The sequence below is a fragment of the Sesamum indicum genome, linkage group LG12 (genome assembly GCF_026168435.1).
Source record: "Sesamum indicum cultivar Baizhima isolate 11 linkage group LG12, ASM2616843v1, whole genome shotgun sequence".
NCBI classification, from domain to species: Eukaryota; Viridiplantae; Streptophyta; class Magnoliopsida; order Lamiales; family Pedaliaceae; genus Sesamum; species Sesamum indicum.
Window position 1 is genome coordinate 10656729 of NC_142668.1, and position 24210 is coordinate 10680938.

Consider the following 24210-nt stretch of genomic DNA (forward strand, 5'->3'; position numbering starts at 1 on the left):
ATATATATAGCCAAGAGTATTCGTTTTTGTACGAATATACATGTCATGATCTTAATATTTTTTTCAAGAGTAGAGTGATCGATAGCGACGATCCAAAGTCAGATCTGGTGTGATTCGACAACACAAAAAGAAAATACGGGAACTTTGAACCTATTTAAAATCCTATGAAGGTATTTTTAACATTTTTAAAACCCTTTCTTTTAGTCCCCATCCGTATTAAAAAATTTATATTATTATGTGAACTCAATAATACAAAAAGAACTAATGAAACTAAGGCTAATTATCAATTATAATAGTTGGATTTAATATATATATATATGTATATATTACTATAACAAACATAAATTTTAACAAATGGCCTATTTTTGTCTCCTACTTACCACAAATATTTCTTTTTTAGTAATTAATTGTCTTTGGTATAATTGAAACCAATATTGGTGAAGTATTGACAGGGGACCTAACTTTCCCGACTTTTTAACACTAGCTACACTGAGTAATTTTTTAAAATATTTGTGCATTATATGGTACACCTTATCCCTCATTTCACATAACTTTATGATTTTAACATTAATTTGTACAATTTGATTAGATGTTGAAATCTTGGTTCCATAACTTTATTTTAAAAAACTTCAAACAATTTCAAATCGCCAAACTACTATTTGTGTCAAGTGCTCAAAACTCAATAAGAAAAATATTGAATAAATCTCAATTATAACCCTCTAATTTTTAAATTAGTGGGTAAGTATGAAAATAACTCGAATACTAATAAATACTGCAAACAAAAATATTCTTAACATCTTAAGCTATTTATATATCATTTATGAAGTTATGAACATACTTAAATGTCGCCCACACACCACCGGGCGTACTACTCTACAACTTCAAATTCTTTTAAATACAAATTGAATTTTCTATTGTAAACTCTGTTTGATCTTTTATTCTATTTAATATATACACATAACGTGTATAAAAATGAAATCATGTATTTTCTCCAAAATTATTATTGCTTAAAACTATAGATATGTTATAATTAAGAATGAAAATAAATAATCAAATAAATCTCATTGCTTCAACCATGCCATTTTATATTTGTTATAATTTGAATTAATTGCTTATTTTATTAAACTTGAATTGTTTTTTAAAGAAATAATACATTAACTTCACATTTTGCCAAGAGTATGAAAACAAGATGTGAACCAAAAAATATATTGCATTACTCAACTTATCGTCCCATTTTGGTAAAAAGAACAAGACGTGATATGTTTAGAAGCGAGGGAGTTACTTTCTCAATGGACTTTCAAATAGAACATAAAAATATCATGACTATAAAGATAAATTACAACAAACTCTTTTGAAATTTGATATAGCTACAAATATCTTCTAATTATTATAGAAATTACCCGTACCCTTTAGTTTTGATGGTCATCTCTAGTACATTTTTATTTATTTTTTGTATTGAACAGACCAAAATGCCATTGTGAACTATAAATTATATTTTTATTTTTTTAAAATTACTTATTATGGACTAAGTGGATAACTTTATAATTTTTAAAACTTTCCATTCATTTCGTTAGATTTTTTTTTAAATCTTTAATTTATTTTTAAAATATACAATAAGAGCAAAGTTGAAAATCAAATGATGCATAATTTCATCTGGATTATTTGTCATTGTTCCAATAAAAAAAATATTTATAATTATACCAAATTTAAAAAAAAATATTATAATTTACGTCAAATATAATTATAAAATTTATTTTCATCTATGGTATTTCAATTCAACTCCAAAATGATTTGTACCTTTTCAATTCACTATAAATGAGTCCGTTGGGGCCGCGGGCGGCGGGAACAGAACAGTCTATGATAGATACAGTAATCCTCGGCAAGTCTTCCTCGTCAAAGGTGCTCGTCTGAAGCAAAGCAAAGTGCGCTCTGATTTCTCAATAAACTACCCATAAAGTGATTGATATTCACACAAACACACACACACACAATCTCACTGTAGCAGCAAAAGCGTCCCATTTTCTTCACAACATCCAAACAATTACTCACACACTAAAAAGCAAAGCAAACACCAAAAAGCGCTCATCAGCAATCAGACAGCAGATGAAGATTTTTCAATTCTCAGAACCCACATTCTTTTCTTCCTCCCAGAGAAACCAAAAGGAAAAAGAAGGGGGGAAAAAATAAAGATTTGCCCCACTTCTTCATCAAAGTATCTTCCTTATGTATCTTTATCTTTATATATACATATATATATAGTCTGATAACGATGTTCATTTACGCTTTCCCAAGTGAAACTCTGCTGGGAAACCTTCGGAAGGAAAAGGGTTTTGGTGGTTGTGGCGATTTTTTGTGTTTCAGGGAAACAAGAAAAGGAGGAAAGATCAGGGTGTGGTGTGGCTGTAGTGGAAGGAGAGTGGTGTTAGCATGGCGAGTTCGAGTGGGACCAAGGATGGAGTGGGCCCACCAAGATCGTTGTCGAGGAGGATGACGAGGGCGCCGACAATGTTGGACCCAGCCGACGACAGCGCCGCCGTGGACAGTGAGCTGGTGCCATCGTCGTTGGCTTCCATTGCTCCCATCCTCCGTGTGGCCAATGAAGTTGAGAAGGAAAACCCGCGGGTTGCTTATTTATGTAAGATACAGTGCTGTTAGTGTTTATTGATCATGCATGAACTCTGTTTTCATGCTTTCATTTTCACTTTTTTGCTTTGAATGAAGTGTGGTTTGATATTTTTGATTTGTAGTTTTTGGTTGAACAAGAAATAGTCATGATTTGTCGAATAGTTTGAACCTTCTCTGCTGTTAGATGCATTGGTTCTTTGTGGTTACATGATATCATTTAGAGGTCTTTATTGATCTCTTTCGTCAAAGAAGCATGCCACTAAGACTTTTGGCATGGACACTTAAGTTTGTCGACAGTTACATGATTGTGAAACTTTGTTTGTTTGAGTAAATGAAAAGTATTATTTCAAAGTATGGATTGATATTATCTTTTGTTCTTCACTTTTGACATGGAGGAAGTGTTTGGTTGATTCCCTACTGGTTCTTTATCAGATAAAAAAAAGATGATCATTGATTTAGGAACACACACCATGTTAGAGAGTTTACCGTCCAGTAGAGAAAGCCTTCTTTTGGGGATGTACAATTTACGAACAATATTAAATATTTTCTGTTGTATATATACTTTGACGATGATTTCAGGCTTCCATTGGTGCAAATTGTCAAGAATTGCTCAGCCCCTAATGGAACTCATAATTCCTTCTGAAATAATTCCAGCATCATCGAGACATTGATAATCAATAATGAATATGATCTCTCATCATATTCACAAAGAGTAGCGTTCTGTCTCCAAGGCATTATCCCATAAATCCAATGCAGTATGTCATATCAAATGCTAGTGGTGAAAGGAAATTCGGAGAGGATAATCCTCCTCAGAGTTGCATTTGGTTCACACTTATATCCAGAACTCTCCATTGTTGGAATCCCCATAGACAGTAAAATATGAACATTGAAGATCAGGGTTAGCAAAATGAATCAAGATATACATTCCATGCGGATGCCACTTGAAACTTTTTAGGCAGTTGGGATCCAATTGAATATGTCTTCAGAATTCAGACAGACATTAGGCATTAAACAAGCAGGGTAGTATTTCAAGCTCCATAACCTTGGTTTTATCATACCTAAGTCATTTTTACTCTCTCCATTAATCATATTCTCCCTCAACTTTGAATATATCAACTCATATCAGGTTTAAGTGCATAAGAAGGCTGCATGTGTGCAATTTATGGTCTTTAGTATTTGATTTTTATACAAGATTTTTGATCAACTATCGTCATTTCAACAAACCCTGTAATAAGAGATGGTTTCTTGTTACCATGCTTAAGAGTTAACTAGTTCTTCATGTCTTTTTATTTCTTAATTCCTGGATTAGGTCGCTTCCACGCATTTGAGAAAGCGCATCGGATGGATCCGACATCAAGTGGACGGGGTGTTCGGCAGTTTAAGACGTATTTACTACACAGACTTGAAAGGGTAGACCTGACAATGTTGAATTTAGTTTTATATTCATTTTATCAATGTATTTATTTTGCAGGAAATATGATCCTGATATTTTGGTATTTAGCCCTTTGCTTTGTGGACCACTTTATGTTTTGATTCCTAATATTTTATGTCTTCCTACTCTGTGCTTGTCTCTGAATTATTGCTAGATTTGGTATTTTCACTGGTTGGCTATGATGGAAGTTAGATTAACTCATAGATACACTGTGGACTAGCACTTGTTATAAGTAATTTAGTGGGCATCTGCTAAGATCCATTGTTTAGTTTAAGAACACAAAGCCATACGTAAGGACATTTAGAGAAGATTCCAAGTATATATTTTTAGATGGTGGAATAATGGTGAGAAGAAAACACTTCAGAAAAGGATAAAAGTTTGGCCATTACAAACCAGAATCGTTGCAAATGCAACCCCTGTCAAGTTCCGTATCTTCATAAGTACAGATCAGAAGTAGAAAGTCATCCTCCAATTTTTACAATACAAGTTGATGGTTGTTTCAAAAGATTATTTAGATTGTCCCAGTCAAAAAGGTCGAATTTTCATAGACAAATTAGTATATATCATCATCAATTGGCATGCAAGAATACTCTCTTGAATTCTAGTTAAGTGCTGTGAGTACAAACACGTACCAGTTGTATTTTTCAATCTTCTTTTCAGTTGCTTTTGTAAGTGCATAGTAATAAACAAGTTCTGCTAAGACCATGAAACTAATCTAGTCTCTTCCAGGTAAGAAATCTCATATAATTTTTTAGATATCTACAGCACTAAAAGATTGACAGAGACTCAATACTATGCTCTATGTGAAAATTTAACATAATCGATCTATTTTTTTCCCCTCCAATTATTTCAGCACATGAACCGTACTTTATAATTTATATGGTTGTGGAAATTTACTTCTAATGATGGATGACAAAGATAACAATGACTTACTAATAAGCAACATCAATCTATGTTAGACTTAACACAACCCATAATGGAGTAGTTTTTTGTAAATATCTTGCGTGTTTCTTTGATTGCTTAACTTTTAGATTCATTCATCAAATTTAATGGTTACAGGAAGAAGAAGAAACCAAACCCATTCTTGCAAAAAATGATCCTAGAGAAATCCAGAAATATTATCAGATGTTCTATGAGAAAAACATCAGAGAGGGGCAATATACCAAAAAACCGTGAGGCTATATCTTGAGCTAATGTCATTCTTTTCAAAAGTTTTGGAGTATTTCACTTTACTTTTTATCTCACCTTAATGTATTTTTTATTCTCATCTAAAGGGAGGAGATGGCTAAGATCTATCAGATTGCAACTGTGTTGTATGATGTGCTGAGGACGGTAGTACCTTCATCAAAAGTAGATGATGAGGTTTGAATTAAGTCGCCTCTGTGGTACTTTCAATTTTATATTGGTGGTCCACTTGGAACCTGGGAAAATTAATTGAGTTCCATTAATTTGCTAAATGCAGACGCAAAGATATGCCAAAGATGTTGAGGAGAAAAAGGAACAATATGAGCATTACAACATTCTCCCCTTATATGCCATTGGTGTTAAACCAGCAATCATGGAACTCCCTGAGGTTATTTATGAAGATGTTATCTGAACTTTTGGTCTTGCTGACTCCTATAGATGAATATGTGATTCGCAATTATTGTATGTAATGTGTCTTATAGTGCATTTCCTTCATTCATGATCAGATAAAAGCAGCACTTCGAGCTATTCGTAATGTAGATAATCTTCCCTCATTTCATATGCCTGAAGGAAAGGAGAGACCAGTTAATGATATTCTTGAATGGCTAGCTTTGCGCTTTGGTTTCCAGGTAGACTTTAATACTCCTAAAGGCTACAATGTATTGTGAAGCATTACTCTTTAACTTTATTCTAGGGATTTCGAAGTCTTTCTCCAATCACATAGCGAAAATAACTTTGGCACTGTCAACTATCTGATTGTGATGAGGCTAGGGATCTGACTTGAATCCTTGAAGTTAGTAGTAGTTTCAACTCTATGGTGCTATCTTCTTGAATAAGTGTTGTCCTATAGAGGAGGCACCATGACCACAGACTACAACAGGGAAGATTCTGAATTGGTATATTTGTGACATCATATAACACATTAGTTTATCAGGAGAATGTTTACCTGATTTGAGAAGTTGGTAGTACTTATCTAATGAAAATGGGCTTAAGCATTTTAAATTAGTTAATAATATTTAATTTGTTGTTCAGGCTAGAGCCTTAACTTGAGTTGTTACACCTTTCATCCATCTTATTTAGTTTTGTTTTCTTTAAATTTTATACATCTTAGATTTCCTATTTTGGATATTCTTCTAAAGAACATTGTAGTATCGAACTTTCTCTCTCTAAAATATTCTTAAGGAATAATATTCTACATGGGCACACACTGATAATTCTGATATTATCAACTCTATGCCCACTATCGCAACCAACATACTGAATAGCTTTTATTGCCTACCTTGACACTTATGCACCATCAATGCTTTTATTTCTTCCTTTACGTACCTTTATTTTTCTGTAGAAACAAGGTAATTTATTATATATATGCTACTAATTTGATATTCCATAGCTTTGCTGAAATTGGACTCTAGATTTTAAACATTGTTGAAATGGATAGTTGAATAGAGCTGCTTTTTGAATGGGATAACTTGGCACCTTTTATATATGTGTGTGTATATATATAATATTCTTCTTGCACACCCCTATGTAACAATGCTTTTGCAAATATTTCTTTTTTGAATATCTTGTTAGACTTATGTGTATTGCACTTCTCATCACTAGTGCAAATTGGTGAAGAAGTGTATTTGGACTATTGATATATGTAGCTGAATATGGTACTTGAGGGCTACATAGTACTGCCTGCTAAGAATTTCGATCGATCTCTTTGGTCACTGCGGGTGCCAAGTTGGGTTGGTCCAAGAAGTAATCTTTAGGCCAAAGCATTAGAAGATTTCCACCCTTTCTGGCTCCATTTGGTAGGATGGAAGTGTGTGGTCTCCTAGAAGGAAGTATGCAAGGAAATGAAGGGAGCTTAATCTCCTTGTAAATATAACAGATGCTGGGAGTTAGGAAGTGCAATAATCATCTTGACTTATATCACAAATCTGTTAAGCTTTGGAGGAAGAGGACTACTTCATGAAACGGTCTGAAATAACTAAGAAAATGAACCTGCAATTTTGAAGTGGTAAAGTATATCAATTATTTTAGCATTCCTTCTTTGTGAAATACATACTGAAATCTATTCGAAACTCTTTTCTGGCACCTCTTGTGATGCTGTTAATTGAGCCAATTTACTGACCATATTGCAGCTTTTATTTTCTATTTTTTTCCCTCTCTTATTACTTTTGTTTCTTAAGACTGTTCACCTTCTTATTAGTTTTTGCTTCTTAAATTGGCCTCACTTCGCTGACTACGTACTTTTGTTTTTGTATTGGTTGTTGAAGAAAGGAAATGTAGCGAATCAGCGGGAGCACTTGATTTTGCTTCTTGCTAATATGGATGTAAGGAAAAAGAATCTTCAGGAGTATGAGCATGTAAGAGTTTCATTTAATTCCTTATTAGCAATAATCAAAGATAAATGGAACACGTGTAAAAACCTTAGGTTATGCTCACCCCTTCTTCCAAGAGCCACTTATTTCTCGTTTTCCTTATGAATGAATTATGTTGATGATAAATGTCACTGCAGTTGGATAGCAATACTGTTCAGAAACTGATGGACAAAATTTTCAAAAATTATCAGTCATGGTGTAAATACTTGCATTGTACACCAAATCTGGAGTAAGTTGGCTGCTTTATGGCTATATTCTGGTTCATGTTAGTGCATCTTATAACCATTTGATAATCATATATATGTTCCTTCATTGTCGGCTTCCAGGTGTCCATGGGGTGATAGGAGGCAACAGTCGCAGCTTCTTTACATTGCACTTTATCTCCTTATATGGGGTGAAGCTTCAAACATTCGATTTATGCCAGAGTGCCTATGCTATATTTTTCACCATGTGTGTTCCCTTCTCTAACTATTATATTTCCTAGATATTTTCCTTAATATGACAATTATATTATCCTTGATATATAATTACTGGTGTAACTAGTGCTAAGAAAATTTTCTTTTCTTTTTGCTTGTTTGATTGAGAGTATATTGTACTTATTAAGTTGCTGCCACTCAGTCTAAATCTGCAAATATATGTCCTTGGAAAAGGAATTCACTTTTCATGTCAGAGAGCATGTAGTGAGAGTGTGAACTTATGCTTCTCAATGCGGCGGTGATTCCATTCAGTACTTTATGCATTATATGTATTTGATAACAGGTTTACTGGTTTAGATTTGAGTTTGTTGATAGCTGCTTTCAGCTTGCAGTCTCTCCTGGCTTAAAACTTCTATGGATTCGTAGAAAGTGATGCATTTTTTACAATAATGGAATAAAGTCATGATTTTATGCTTATATGATGTTTAATTCTTGTTCTTGATAGTCAGTTAAAATAGTTACGTCTATCTTCACTTTATTTCTGTGTCCTTTGTGCAAAAGTAATGTTTTCTCTTTTCCAAATACAAGATGGCAAATGAGATGTATGGAACTTTGTTTGGGAATGTCCAATATGTTACTGGAGGTACATATCAAACAGAACCACGAGAGGAATCCTTTCTGAAGGATGTTGTGACACCAATTTATGAGGTTATGCAAAAGGTAAGTCATATCATTCCACTTTTGGTTGTTTAATTTGTTCTTGATTTCTAATTTAGTCATCTTTATCCTTAAAGGAAGCCAGAAGAAACAAAAGCGGGAAAGCAAGCCATTCCGCATGGAGAAACTATGATGATCTTAATGAATACTTTTGGTAATTCAATCGATTATCAGAACCTGTCTTATCTTCTTGCTGTTGTCCTTCTTATGAATAATTTTATCTATTTTCTTTTCTTGACTTTCCCTTTTCTTCATTCTCAGGAATGAGAAGTGTTTTAAGTTGGGGTGGCCTATGGATCGGAAAGCTGATTTTTTCGTGCATTCAGATGTCATAAAGCCAGCAAATAAGGTAACTAGCAGTCATTTACATGCAATCAATGTGCAAATAGACAAGCTTTCTTATTCCTTAACTTTTTTTTTTTCTCGGCAGTGTATTCAACAAATCTCTAGTCATATCCTATCCTATACTAACTTAGGATTGACTTTTGTTTTTCTTAACAACTACACTCAAATGGTAAACCATATAGAAGAGGAAAACATAATAAGTAAGCTGGTTTCTAAGCGTTCTATATGGAGGAAGTAGTTTGAAAATAAGGTCCTGTTAGATGTATTCTGATGCATGTTATGTTATGGTAAGAGCTGTTATTGAAACAAAATCTTGTGACAGTTTATTAACTGATTAATATATCTATAATGTTCTATCAAGTGTTTCATTCAATCTATGAAAATACATAATTTCATGATTGAAATTATGGTAGTGCATTTAATTGTCCATTGTTTTCGCTTCATTTTACCAAGGAAGTATCGTTATGAGATGAACAGGGATGTTATGTGCATCCTTGTATTCTTCTCTAAGTATTAGGCATATTGGACATTAGAATTACCATTCTGATTTTTTTTTATTGGTTAAAAGGAATGATCTATTATTTATTTGGCTAACGAGGCCAACAAACAATTAGTTTTTGAAAAACGTATACAAGGAATACTAAATGATGGAATCAATTGAGAAATTCCTTTCTCTCGTCAGAGTATGCTTGGAATGGATTTCACTGAAATTATGTCAGCAATTAGAGTTTCATGACTCACTAAGAATTTTCTCATGCTATTGCCATTTCCATGGAATTGCTCTTTATGTATAAGGAACGGTGACAGGGGTAATACTTGAGAGTGTTTTGAGGTACCATATATAACAATTGTTACTTCACATGAACAAAGGTCCAGAGATCTTGATCACTGTGAAGTGTTGTTGAAGTTATTAAGTGATATCTTTTCCCAATGTTGGACTAATACCACCGTAACTATACTGGATGAGCCATTTCAGATTTCTGATGAAAGCGGTGCTTCACTTGTAAATAGAATAGTCTGTGTATCAGATTTTGATAGTCTTTCATGTTTTCACCAGTTCTTTTTCTAAGTTCAACAAATATTGGTACTAATTCACATGAGTTCACAGGGAAACAACCAGGCCGTAGGAAACAGAAAACCAAAGACAAATTTCGTCGAAGTGCGTACGTTTTTGCACCTTTATAGGGATTTCGACAGAATGTGGATCTTTTTTATATTGGCTCTCCAGGTACTCTAAATTGCTAATATATTTTTCTTATTTTCCCTTATATAGTATTTTCCTTAAATCACTTGAACTCTTCTCTCTCGGTTTATGTTCATCATCATTTAATTTTCTGACTAATAATTAGTGTTGAAGTACATAGAGAACAATTGGTGAAGAAAATCTCAGAAAGAACACAAAACATAGAGATACGGGATTTAGATGCTCAAATTCAAAATGGTAATGAACTTTTCCGCTGTAGGTATAAGGACTTGTACCAAATAATTTAATTCTGAACACATGAACTTAAACACCATAATTATACTTATATCTATATCCATACTCTTAAGTGTTTTTGCTTATTGACAAATAACATTAGTTACTGAAAACAAAATTCTATTAGAAATTGAAACAATTTCGCAAAAAGAAATTGTTTACATTCCTAATTTGTATAAAATACGCAGACATTATCCAACAATGTCCCAGCTACAAGATTGGAGTAGGTAAATAACATTTCAACAAGATTTTAGATTAATGTTGTATATGTAGGCTGGCGATAGAGTAATTGCAAGTATATAATTATATTTATAGATTACTAAAGTGAATAGGTTTGGGAGTGAATTATAATGCATAGTAAATAGAAAATGGCAAATGTGTTGAAAATTTCGAAAATAAAAATATACTGATTAAGAAAGTACTGAAAAATGAAATTAATTCGATCGGAATAATGCCACAAAAATAACCCTGATAAAAAGAATCCGCATTAGAAACTTGCAAATGAAAAATCACCATTCTATTATACAAAAAGGAAAAAGGAAAAAGAAAAATTACATTTGCTATTAAATTAAAATTGCCTATCGAAATTCAAAACGACTGAAATCTATTACCAATATACTTTATTTATCATTTTGACAAATCTTTGTGTATAAACATTCTTCCATGACATTGCTTTTTAATATGATATCATAGAGGTTGAAAAAAGAGACAAAGAACTTCCATGGACACCATAAGCAAATAATGATAAATAAAAGAAAGAAAAGAGACAATGCTAAGCCCAAAGATTATGCATCCGTAAGGAGAGGACTGTGAGATATCCAAATTATTTCATCTAGCAACTGTTGATATTGAATTATCTTTTCCGGTCAGCAGGAGTAACAACTTGCATTTTCTGCATCTGTATCATCTCAAGGAAAATCAAATTGATTTAACTCACCTGTTTCATAGGAAGCCAATCTACAAACAAGTTATTAAGTCTGTTATACATATGCATCATGTATTGAAAAGAAAACTTCCGCAATAGAGAAATGTTCCAGAAGACAAAGTCAAACTCTGGAAGCTGCACTAAATGAAGAAGAGCAAGAGATAGAAATTTTGAACCTTGGTGATGGTAACTGTCAAAACTACTGAACGATGATGTTGCTTCACTCTAAGTATGCCAAGAATTGTCATCATATGAATACAAATGCATTTCAAGGAACAATTACAGAGAAAATGAATTTCTCAGGTTGGCAATGTGTGCCTGAGAGGAAAAGATAGGTGGGACATAATCACAAAGAGAAGGAATTTGTTTCTTTCAAACTGGGATATGTTAAGACCATCTATTTGGACCTAGAACACTATTTTGCGCCTCTAGTACAATGCTGCTTCCACATGCTAGAACTATGTTCTTATGTATTATACTTAGGCTTAGAGTTGTGATGACTGGATTTTTAGTTTGTCATGGTTTACAAATAGAAAAAAGTATGAGCTCAGCATGCAAAGGACCTGAGTTGGTGTCTGGAGGTTGTACCTAGGTGTTCGTATGGAGATTTTTGCATTTTAGTAGAGGAGTTTTGGTAGCAAGAGGGTTGGCTATGACATTAAGAGAAACACATGTAATTTTCTAGTATTGTCTTTAATGGTGAGCATGAGCTTTCTAGACCAACCCGCTAAAGCTTGTATTTGTTTGATCTATCTTGCCTTCTATGGTTTCTTAATTCAGTTACTCTTTATCTTTCAGGCTATGATAATCATTGCATGGCATCAACGTGTGTACCCAAATGTTCCTTTTGATGACGATTTAGTTCGAAGTGTATTGAGCATCTTCATCACAGCTGCCATTTTGAATTTTTGCCGAGGTACTTAAGTAGCTTTTCATCATGCCTCTCTCTCTGCCCCCTTTGCCTGTCGTACCATTTTCAGTTTAGTAGCAGTCCTGTTAAATGAGTTATCTCCACCTCCTCCATATCAGCTGTACAGATTCATACTATTTCTCCCACCTTTCTGCAGCTTTCTTGGATATAGTTCTAAGTTTTAATGCCTGGAGGAGCCTGAAGTTTGGCCAGATACTCCGGTATCTCCTGAAATTTGCAGCTGCTGCATTTTGGCTTGTAGTCATGCCAGTGACATATTCCAGATCTTTTCAGAATCCAAGTGGGATATTGAGATTCTTCAATAGTTTGGGGGCAGATTGGCAGACACAATCATTGTATAATTACTTAGTTGCAATTTATTTGGTACCTAATGTATTAGCTGCCCTGCTATTTCTGTTCCCTTTCCTGCGGAGAACCATGGAACGTTCAAATTGGCGTATTATAACCATTCTAATGTGGTGGGCTCAGGTACGTCCATGTAATTTGTGTTCCTGATGAATATGATCTTGTATTTAACGGATTAATGTGTCCTTGAATTCCAGCCAAAGTTGTATGTTGGAAGAGGAATGCATGAAGATATGTTCTCCCTTCTAAAGTAAGATAGAAGATGTTCTTTTTTAGCCCTATACAGACATTCATGTCTCGAGTGTGCATGTTGTTCTGTAAATATGGTGTTAGTTTCCTTCCTGTTGCCTCTTCGCTTCTTGTTTCTTTGGCACTCCTTATATTTTGTTTTTTCAGTTCCAGTTCATTTTAAAAATATTAGTGCATATATGCAATTGTGTGCATTTGAACAAATCGTTCTTATATTTGGTATCTAGTCAGTGCTGGCACTCCCAGTTTTACCTCCCCTTGACAGCAATCTTATTTTTCACTCAGGTACACACTCTTTTGGCTTACTCTGCTAATAAGCAAGCTAGCATTCAGCTATTATGTTGAGGTAATCTTTTCTGATCAATGACAACTTGTTTTTAATGGTAGGAACTTTGAGCAAGGCAATCGATGTATATGTTGTAACTATTCATCTATCTAAACTGTTGACAGCTATTATGTGCAAGCTTTCTTCTTCAAACTATAGGATTCTAGACAATTTATTCCCCTCAGTTTTTCTGGACATTTCTTTATAACTACGGAAATTATGTTTTGCATTATTTTGTGAAGACATACTTGTAAATGGAAAGAATAAATAGTAAAAGCTACTGATTGTTAGTTTGAGGATGAAAGAGATGAAGTGTGTTACAAGTATAAAAGGATCTGAGTACAGTTATAGAATACTGTATCTATTTGCCAGAACTATCCTCCATTGTAACCTTCATGTATAGATGAACTAATGGAGGAGATGACCCAGGATTTAAATTGTTATGTATGTTCTTTGATTTTTTGTTTTCTTTTTTTGTATTGAAGAATTCAGATACCAATTCTTATCAGGTTGCTTCTATGATGCATCACACTTTTTCTTGCTTTTGGATAATTTCTTCATCCAGATTAGGTTTACATGCATCTAAAGCTTGGGAAGAGAACTTTTGAACCAAAATCGATAGGTGAACAGCAGGATGATATATGTATAGTTCATCTAATAGAATAAAAAGCATTCGGCATGTCCCTGAGTCCAGGCATGGTAATGGACAATGTCAAATAAAGTTTTCTCCGTCCAAATAAAGTTAAAAAAATTCCATAGAGGTGCATAAATAAAACTTCCAAATATGTATCTTGACAGTCATATTGAGTGGCAAAATCATCTGAAATGCTGGGTAGCATGAATTAGTATAATGAGATCTATACTCAAAAGTTACACAATATAGGTGGTTCTATACACCGGATTAACATTGTGTTTTATGGTATTAAAACTATGAATACAGCAAGATACTCTATTATCAAAATTCTATGTTCTGTTTGCCTAATATATCTGGACGAGCCTTAGAAAGGGTAAAACAACAAATATTTGAACAGTAGTATTATATTCTTCATCTTTCCACTTGCCAAGATATTTATTCTTTTGTCTGACTCATTTTTGTCTTGATTAGATATTACCATTAATTGACCCAACAAGGTCAATCATGAGTCTCACTGTCAGTGGCTATGATTGGCATGAACTCTTTCCACAAGGTAACATCTTCTTCACGATAACAATTTATGCTGAGTCTTACTTTAAGGTTGTGACCTAATCAGTGCACATGGCTTGATGCAGTTCCCCATAACATTCCTCTTGTTATTGCTATATGGAGTCCAATTGTGCTGGTATGTAAACATAATACAAATCAGTATGAAACTTTCTACTATAATCTCTCCTCGACTCCTATTAAAATATTTAATTGCATTTAGGTCTATTTCATGGATACACAAATATGGTATGCTATCTTCTCAACTGTTGTTGGTGGGATCTATGGAGCATTCAGCCACCTTGGAGAGGTCAGTGTTTCTTTTACTGTCATATGGTCGGATAAGTTCATAAACTTTTGTGGCGTCACCATAAAATTTTTCCTTGATATTTTCTGTCCCATTTTCATGATTATAGATAAGAACGCTTGGCATGTTAAGGGCGAGATTTGAATCTGTTCCTTCAGCTTTCAGTAAGCGTCTTGTTCCATATTCCAAAGATGAAAACAGACGGCATCAGCGGGTAATACACTTGTTCTTCTTTCTGATCATTTTGGCCCTCTGGAATATATTTAATAGGAGTGAGATATCTCATGGAAATTTTAGTGATTACTAAAAATATGTTATAAGTCTTATTGACTATGAGTTATAAGCATTTAGATGCCGGCTTCTTTTCTGACCTGAAACTGCCATGGCAGGATGATACATTGGAAAGAATAAACATTGCAAAGTTCTCTCAGATGTGGAATGAGTTCATATTGTCTATGAGAAATGAAGATCTAATAAACCATTGGTAATGGTTCCTCTGAGATCTGAAAGAAATGACACTATTATTTGCCTGTATATTGACATGATTTAAACAGATGGATTGATGCTTATGTATCATTGATTTTCCAGGGAGAAAAATCTGCTTCTTGTGCCATATTCATCAGGTGATGTCTCTGTTGTCCAGTGGCCTCCTTTCTTACTCGCTAGTAAGGTAAAATATGTCTAGTTCGTACTTCTTGGATTTTCGCATGTGTTCCACTATGGGCTTATTATCTTATACTTGATATTAGATTCCAATAGCATTGGATATGGCAAAAGATTTCAAGGAGAGGGATGACGCTGATCTATTCAGGAAAATTAAGAATGATGATTTCATGCATTTTGCTATAATTGAATGCTATGAGACACTGAGAGATGTGCTACTGGGCCTTCTGTTAGATGATGGGGACAAGAAGTAAGGCATATTATTAGTAGCTTTCCTTTCTATTACAATTCTGATCACCTGGAAATTATGTTTGTTTTCTGCCTTTTTAGAATTATTTGGCAAATATGCTATGAAGTGGAGAACAGCATCCAGCAACGAAGATTCTTGAGGGATTTTAAGATGAGTGGGCTGCCTCTGTTAAGTGATAAATTAGACAAATTTCTTAACCTTCTCGTGAGTACTATCTTTTGATGCTAGTTGACGAATTAAGTTCATTTGCTAATACATTCTAGTGAATTAATGCCTCTCTATCAAGTGATATATGGATTATTTTTATATCCGCAGATGGCTGATTACGAGGATGCTCAGTTATATCGATCTCAGATCATAAACAAACTTCAGGATATTATAGAGATTATTATTCAAGATGTAATGACTAATGGCCATGAGTATGTCTCCAAGAAAATTTATGTTGGCAGCTGTTGTTAATTGTTATTCTGGCATGTTCTGATTAGATTTCCTTCTTTCTTAGGGTTTTGGAAAAAACCCATACATTCCATCAAGATGACAAAAGAGAGCAGAAGTTTGAAAGGGTAAACATTGATCTCTCACAAAGCAGGTCCTGGATGGAAAAGGTACTGGGGACTTGGGATTTTGTTAGATTTTACAGGTCTTCTCTGCCTTCATTTTATATTAGTTTCCCCTCTTTCTTGTGTTTTCTTACTTTTCTATGTTACATTCTATTATACAGGTTGTCCGGCTTCATTTGCTTTTGACTGTAAAAGAATCAGCAATCAATGTGCCCACAAATTTAGAAGCTCGTCGGCGCATTACTTTCTTTGCAAACTCTTTGTTTATGACCATGCCTAGTGCTCCCAAAGTTCGGAACATGATTTCCTTTAGGTAAGTCTCATCTCAAAATCCTCACAATCACTTGAATGCTGACTCATATTTCTCTTAATTTCATTATTGTTGTTGCGCATGTAACATATGGGGTAAATCCAAAATAAAAAAAAAGATCCAAATAAAGAAACATTTGGGGTTGCTTATTACTGAGTAAATGTTTGTATTCAGATGACAGGGAATAGAAAAGAATATTTATACACATGAAAAAGAAAGACATTCTTGAAGTAAGTGATCAAAAAAGGGAGGGAGATCATTAGCAGGGCATTGGGAAGTAATGGGACTTTTATGCCTGTCTTTGAGAAGCAAAATGGATTATAATAACCCACTATTCCTCTCAACAGATGCCCTTAGAGATTGTAATTGCCGTACTCTGTCTCAGGATTTACCATCTGAATATTGCTAAATCTCATAAATTCTCCTCAATGTCATCAAACAACAAAAGCTTATATAGTACAAGGAAGCAACATAAAGTAATGAAGATGAGGAAAAGAAATTAACACTTGTGTATGTGGTTCAGCTCGAAAGTCCACAGGTGAAGATGATGCATCCACTAGAATCTTGAGATTAAGAAGATTTATTGTAGTCTTGCCTAGATACTTACGGTGCTGGAACTCTTTTAATGTTTAAACTTTCTCACAAAGAGTCACTGGGATTAAGTCTCTGCTTTGCCAACTTTATACCATGCTCCTGTTTAGAACTCCGTAGACTTAAATTGATCAGGATCTTAATTTGGGCAAACTAAAAGAAATTTCAACACACAAGATGTTGTTATTTCTACTTATTGCTGTAAGGAATTGGTTCTCTTCTTTTTAGGATTAGACAATAGCACATAAGGAATGTATTATAAGATAAGATTACAGAAAATATTATTGATTGAATAAGGTGGAACCCTGGATTATATTTGTAGATGAAAGTTGAGAACAAATTCATGCAGACAATAAAACCCAAGTGCGGAATATATTAGTGCCAAAGGCCGACACAAATGACAAAGAGCCTGCTTTCTTTTTGCCATTTTTACATTGTTAACCTAGTTGCCCACTTATTTCTTCCTTTATATTATTGTTGTTTTTTCATGTATCTGATCTCAAGATGGAATTATTCTATGCATCCATAGGCTAGAGTCATAATTTGGGTATTAATCTTGAGCGATAGTGCTGTCAATGTTCTTTTAAATTATCATTTCTGATAACATGTTAGTATATCTGTTTGTTTTCTTTTTTTTTTTTTTAGATGACCTTTTCAATATCTCTTGATTTCCTGTTTCACTGTGTTACATCAGTGTCAATTGTTTTGGCTCTCTAACAATTAAGACATAATTATTGTTTTGGCTCTCTATCAAATCTAGTTGAAATAATACAATGTTTTATTATGTTCAGTGTTTTGACACCATACTATAGAGAACCCGTTCTTTATTCAACGGAGGAGCTTAACAAAGAAAATGAGGATGGTATCACAACCCTATTCTATCTTCAGAAGATATATCCTGGTGAGTTTAAAATTCTTTGTTTCTGTACCGTAACTCTTGCCAGATATTGACCTCTACAACTTTATTATCCATCACAAAGATGAATGGAAAAATTACGAAGAGCGGATCCGAGATCCCAAACTCGGTTATGCTAACAAAGATCGGTCAGAATTAGATCGCCAATGGGTGTCTTACAGGGGTCAGACACTTGCTCGGACAGGTCAGATACAGGCAATTTATTAAATGATATATGTTTTTCTGTGGCCTTTGTTTTTATGGTTTCTTGCTGAACCACCAGTGAGAGGCATGATGTACTACCGGGAGACTTTGGAACTCCAATGCTTTTTGGATTTTGCTGATGATAATGGTTGGTAGCTATCTCCCAATCACATTTTTGATATTTCTGCACTTTTTCTAGTCTGTTTCTGCTATTAGTTAAATCTTTATTTTCTGGTATGGAGCCATTTATTAATTAAACCTTCATGTTTTGCATGCAGCTATATTTGGTGGATATCGTGCTATTGACATAAATCATAGAGACTACAGAACTCTCAAGGAACAGGCACAAGCGCTAGCAGATCTGAAGTTCACTTATGTTGTGTCCTGTCAGCTTTATGGTGCTCAGAAGAAGTCTAGTGATGCGCAAGACAGGAGTTGTTATGTTAATATTCTGAATCTTATGTTGACGTAAGTTCCAATGTGAAGAGTAAAACTCTTAATCTTATAGATTGATCTGGTTTGTTGACAAATTTTAAATTTCAATGTATCTTCAAGGTATCCATCTCTACGTGTTGCTTATATCGATGAAAGGGAGGAGACAGTTAATGGAAAAGCCGAGAAGGTTTATTATTCTGTTTTGGTCAAGGGAGGGGAGAAGTTGGATGAGGTATGAGAATAACCATAATGGAAGTGCAGCAAACAGATCTTTGGCTGTAACATTTCTGCAGAAAATCTATTGCATTTGATTTGATTGAGCTTTCTTTTACTTGCTATGATCATTGCTGCTTAACTACTGATGGTTATATATGGAAATGACAGGAAATATATCGTATCAAGCTTCCAGGTCCTCCAACAGAAATTGGTGAAGGGAAACCTGAGAATCAAAATCATGCTATCATTTTCACCCGTGGAGAAGCCTTGCAAACCATCGACATGAATCAGGTTGGTAACCTCTCTTTATTTGTCTGTATACGGTTTGCCTGCACCTTGGGTTTTTGCAAAGAAAGTACTAAGGGATGGTTCCTTCATTTGTTTTTGAACAAAAATAGGAAGGAAATCCTTGTGCAAATACAATAGTGGGAGTTACTTTCTATGTATATATAATTTCAACCTTTTTCATGCGAAACTACTTTCAGAAAGAGATACCTCAACTAACTTATTCTGTTCGAAAGGAAAATGTTTTGGAATTCAAAATTCAGCTATTTTGTTTTCTTTACCCACTTTCACTTCCCAAGATCCTGAAAAAATATCTCCACCATGGCTTGTGGTAATAAAGGGGTAACTCAAGTGGGGGAACCCTTTTCTTCAGTTTTATTGAACTAACTTCCCGTCTCGTCCTTGTGAACTTTCTCCTTCTCCCAGCATTCCTCCTCTGCCATTCCACGAAACAAGTAAGGAAAGAAAGGAGGATCATCCCCACTTCACTAAACATTAACCTATCACTGATTATTTTGCCGCAGGATAATTATTTTGAGGAAGCTTTCAAGATGCGCAATGTCTTGGAGGAATTTTTAAAAACTCATCATGGACAACGAACACCAACAATATTGGGACTAAGGGAGCACATTTTCACAGGAAGGTTTGAACTTTGATTTTGGGGCGCTAAAGTATATTAGTTTATACAGAGTAATGTATTTTACAAACTATTTTGCTTATGCTTACATATTTCCATTGGTCACAGTGTTTCTTCACTTGCTTGGTTCATGTCCAATCAAGAAACTAGTTTTGTGACAATTGGACAAAGAATTTTGGCAAATCCTTTAAGGTAAATGTGTTTCCTCTTACGGCCAACTACATAGTGTGCTCAGTTATTTGGTCAAACAGGTGTTGTATTATTATTCTTAAATTTGATGCTGCCATTGATTTTCAGATTTTGTAATAAACCTTTAATGCTCCTAAAGATTTGGCTTGAGTATATAAAAGTTCAAAAAACTTGATAATCAATATATGCAACTGAGGCTTATTGGATCAGTCATTTAGTTTCTAATCTAACCCTTGTTTTCATTCACATTAATTTAAGGGACAATTATATCGCCCTCCCCTAAAGTTTGGTGTAATTACGCGTAAACTTGTTGTTTGGGAAATTACGTATAGTGCCAGTGGCATATGTTTCCACTTACAAATATATTCGTCCGTTAGTCAAAATTTATTGAATTTGCTCATATTAGCGAAAAAATTGAATGAAAATCCATATTTATCTCTAATTGACTTATTGCTGGTCAAACAAGTTTTTTTTTACCAAAACACATATACCTTCTCACATGCATTAGCATGTGAAGATGTATAAGAGTACTTTGGTCAGAAAACTTTTTATCTGCATTGCAATAAGTTACTAACAACTCAAAAATTCAACCGGAGATAAATATGAGCTTTTATTCTATTTTTTGCTAAAATCAGCAAATTCAATGAATTGTGACTAACGGAGGGACCATTTGTAGATGGAATTGTAAGGGGTACTAGATGTGAATTTCCAATCCACAAGGGGCCTACGTATAATTACACCAAACCTCATGGGAAGACTGTGTATCCCTTAATTGTCATAGAGGTTGTGAAATTTGTTATGGTTACCTTTAACCATAAATTTGAGATAAATACTAGAGGCTGTTTGCGGATATTTATTCAAATTTCTATAATCAACTTGAATTCATATACAGATACTCTGCATTTGACAAGCTTCTTTTCATTGTATTTGTTTCTCTTCTCTGAATGTATTGGTCCTCCGTCGTGTCATTTGTTATGCAATGCGAATGTACTGGTGTGGCAGCATATTCTTTAGCTCTCAAGTATTTGCTTGCCATTCAAAACTTCAATACCCATTAATTGAAATTGTCTGGAGATGTGTTATCAGAGTTAATCTTGGTAGTCTGCATTTTTTCTCTGTAAGAATGATCATCTCATAATGACTATAGTGAGATTCATTTGAAGCTTCTCTATTACTAGTAATGTTTTACCTATTTTAAATTTTCTTCTATCAAATTCAGTGGTTGGTAATCCACATGCCATGGGTAGATAGCTTGAGCAAATTGATATTGCGCTATTCTGGTGTCAGCATGCTCCGTTTTTCAAATCATCACTTTCTCTCTGCAGGGTAAGGTTCCACTACGGCCATCCTGATATTTTTGATAGACTCTTTCATTTGACAAGAGGGGGTATAAGCAAAGCTTCAAAAACAATCAACTTGAGTGAAGACATCTTTTCTGGTATGTCTATTCAAAGCATTTTTCAAATGACACAATATCGTCTTTGATAACGTGTGGAGCTTTACTTAGTTACTACCTTCAGGTTACAATTCAACACTACGAGGGGGCTACGTAACACATCATGAATATATCCAAGTAGGCAAGGGAAGAGATGTTGGTATGAATCAGATATCTCTCTTTGAGGCAAAGGTTGCAAATGGCAATGGAGAACAGACGCTTAGCCGAGATGTCTATCGACTTGGACGTCGATTTGATTTCTACAGAATGTTGTCCTTCTACTTCACCACGGTTGGCTTTTACTTCAGTAGCATGGTATGTGCATTTACTAAAATGTCTGAAAGTCTTTTCTCAAAATGATACACATGACACAGTTTTATTATGTGGCTTCTATATGTATGTATCTGTATCTGTATCTGCTTTTGCTTCAGTAGCATTCTATGTGAGAATAGTATTATGTCTGATCTTCGTTTCTCAAACTGATACATATTTTTCCTGTTAACCATTGGTGAATATATATGTATATATGCTTAATTAAGCTTTTATGTTCAATTATTGAAAAGGTTAATTTCTGTCTTTGCTTTTATATGGAAGATTAGATATGGCCCTGACCAGGCTTAGTTGAGCTAAGTGGTGCATGCAAAATGTATCTCTCTATACTGGATGTTGATTGAGAATTTCTTTCAGGTTACTGTGCTTACTGTATACGTGTTCTTGTATGGACGACTATACATGGTCTTGAGTGGGTTGGAAAGACGAATTCTTGACGATCCATCTATCCGTCAGAGTAGAGCTCTTGAGGAAGCTTTGGCTACCCAGTCATTCTTTCAACTAGGCTTCTTACTTGTGCTACCCATGGTGATGGAGATTGGCCTCGAAAGAGGATTCCGCAGTGCTATCGGTGATTTTATTGTTATGCAGCTCCAATTGGCATCTGTGTTCTTTACATTTCAGCTGGGAACGAAAGCCCATTACTATGGTAGAACAATATTACACGGAGGTTCCAAATACCGAGCTACAGGTCGTGGTTTTGTTGTTTTTCATGCCAAGTTTGCCGATAATTACAGAATGTATTCTCGTAGTCATTTTGTAAAAGGGTTAGAGCTTTTCATGCTGTTGATTGTTTATGAGGTCTACGGCCACTCCTACCGTAGTTCGTCACTCTACTTCTTCATTACTTTTTCAATGTGGTTCCTCGTCGCTTCCTGGTTATTTGCTCCTTTTGTTTTCAATCCATCTGGATTCGAGTGGCAAAAAACAGTGGATGATTGGTCGGACTGGAAGAGGTGGATGGGGAACCGTGGCGGCATTGGGATTGCACATGATAAAAGTTGGGAATCCTGGTGGAATGAAGAACAGGAACACTTGAAACATACAAATGTAAGGGGTAGAGTGCTGGAAATTATCCTTGCATTTCGCTTTTTCATCTACCAATATGGGATTGTCTATCAACTTAAGATATCACATGGCCACAAAGAAATCCTGGTAAAGACTAATTCAACCTTCTCCGTCTTCATTTCTTTGCCTATTTTGGCTTCTCTTATTCGCTAATCGTTCCACTTGGAATCATCTTCCTAGGTTTACGGACTGTCTTGGTTTGTTATGGCAACCGTACTTCTCGTTTTAAAGGTATGTCCTTGTTTTGAAGTTCGACAAGATCTCCTATTAACTCAATTCGGTTGTCATCTAATTCACTTCTTTCAAATTCTCCTTTAATAGATTGAACTGTGCTAACCTACTATTCAAGATTCTTCTATTTGGATTGAGTTCCACCGTTTCTGATATATAACACATTTTCCCAACAGATGGTGTCGATGGGAAGACGAAAATTCGGTACCGACTTTCAGCTTATGTTCAGGATTCTAAAAGCACTGTTGTTCCTCGGATTTGTATCAGTCATGACGGTACTGTTTGTTGTCGGTGGTCTTGCTGTTAGTGATCTATTTGCTGCTATCTTGGCCTTCATGCCCACCGGATGGGCCCTTATTCTGGTAAAGTACATTTATTTCCACATTACGATTGCTATATATCAATTAACCTCGCCCCCGACATTATTTATGCAATCGTGCGTTCTCGTGACTACACAATGGCCCTGTTATGTATTGTTTGGCATATACCTTTTATGGTGATAAATAATTTATAATACACCTTCCTGGTTTTTTCAATATGTTGATGGTGATAATTATTCACTCGACTTCTACTCCCAAACACAGATTGCACAAGCATGCAGACCTTGTTTGAAGGGTATCGGAATCTGGGATTCAGTGATGGAGTTGTCAAGAGCGTACGAAGCCATAATGGGACTCATTGTGTTCATGCCCATTGTCGTGTTATCTTGGTTCCCGTTCGTCTCAGAATTCCAAACCCGACTGCTCTTTAACCAGGCATTCAGTAGGGGGCTCCAGATTTTCCAGAAATTCACAGTTGTCACCGCCCCAAAAGACCGATCGATGTTTAGGTGAAAATAGTAGATAGTCACACAATATTTATAGCAGATTGGCAAGATTTTTGGTTTTGTACATGCAGTTCACTTCTTCTATGTGTATGCCGGGAGGCCGGAGCTCTGTAGCGTTAAAACCGGCAGCAGCTGGAGCTCTTTTTACACACGGAATGATTCTCTTAACAAAATTAGTACATGATTAGGCTGCTTTTTGCCTTGCTTGTTTTCACTATTCCATGTTCGAAATTTTGCCTGAACCACGTTCGGTAAAA

At 34.8% G+C, this 24210-nt stretch overlaps 1 protein-coding gene across 1 annotated transcript; it reads left to right on the top strand.

Moving 5' to 3' along the window:
• Nucleotides 1–1807: 1807 nt before the first annotated feature.
• CALS7 (glucan synthase-like 7) lies at nt 1808–24170 on the top strand. The gene is made up of 42 exons (XM_011084600.3): nt 1808–2635; nt 3935–4035; nt 5117–5229; nt 5332–5419; nt 5520–5630; nt 5749–5871; nt 7507–7596; nt 7749–7840; nt 7938–8061; nt 8616–8747; nt 8822–8898; nt 9006–9093; nt 10198–10317; nt 12290–12407; nt 12559–12890; nt 12965–13017; nt 13302–13362; nt 14447–14528; nt 14611–14660; nt 14745–14831; nt 14938–15042; nt 15218–15312; nt 15417–15498; nt 15578–15741; nt 15822–15945; nt 16057–16160; nt 16244–16346; nt 16463–16614; nt 17994–18103; nt 18183–18302; nt 18381–18449; nt 18580–18769; nt 18857–18968; nt 19121–19243; nt 19762–19880; nt 19983–20066; nt 21389–21501; nt 21584–21813; nt 22186–22983; nt 23077–23127; nt 23304–23489; nt 23712–24170. Exons 1-42 carry the CDS (start codon nt 2428–2430, stop codon nt 23958–23960), a joined length of 5733 nt encoding a protein of 1910 aa, XP_011082902.1. The 5' UTR covers nt 1808–2427; the 3' UTR covers nt 23961–24170.
• The last annotated feature ends 40 nt before the right edge of the window (nt 24171–24210 follow it).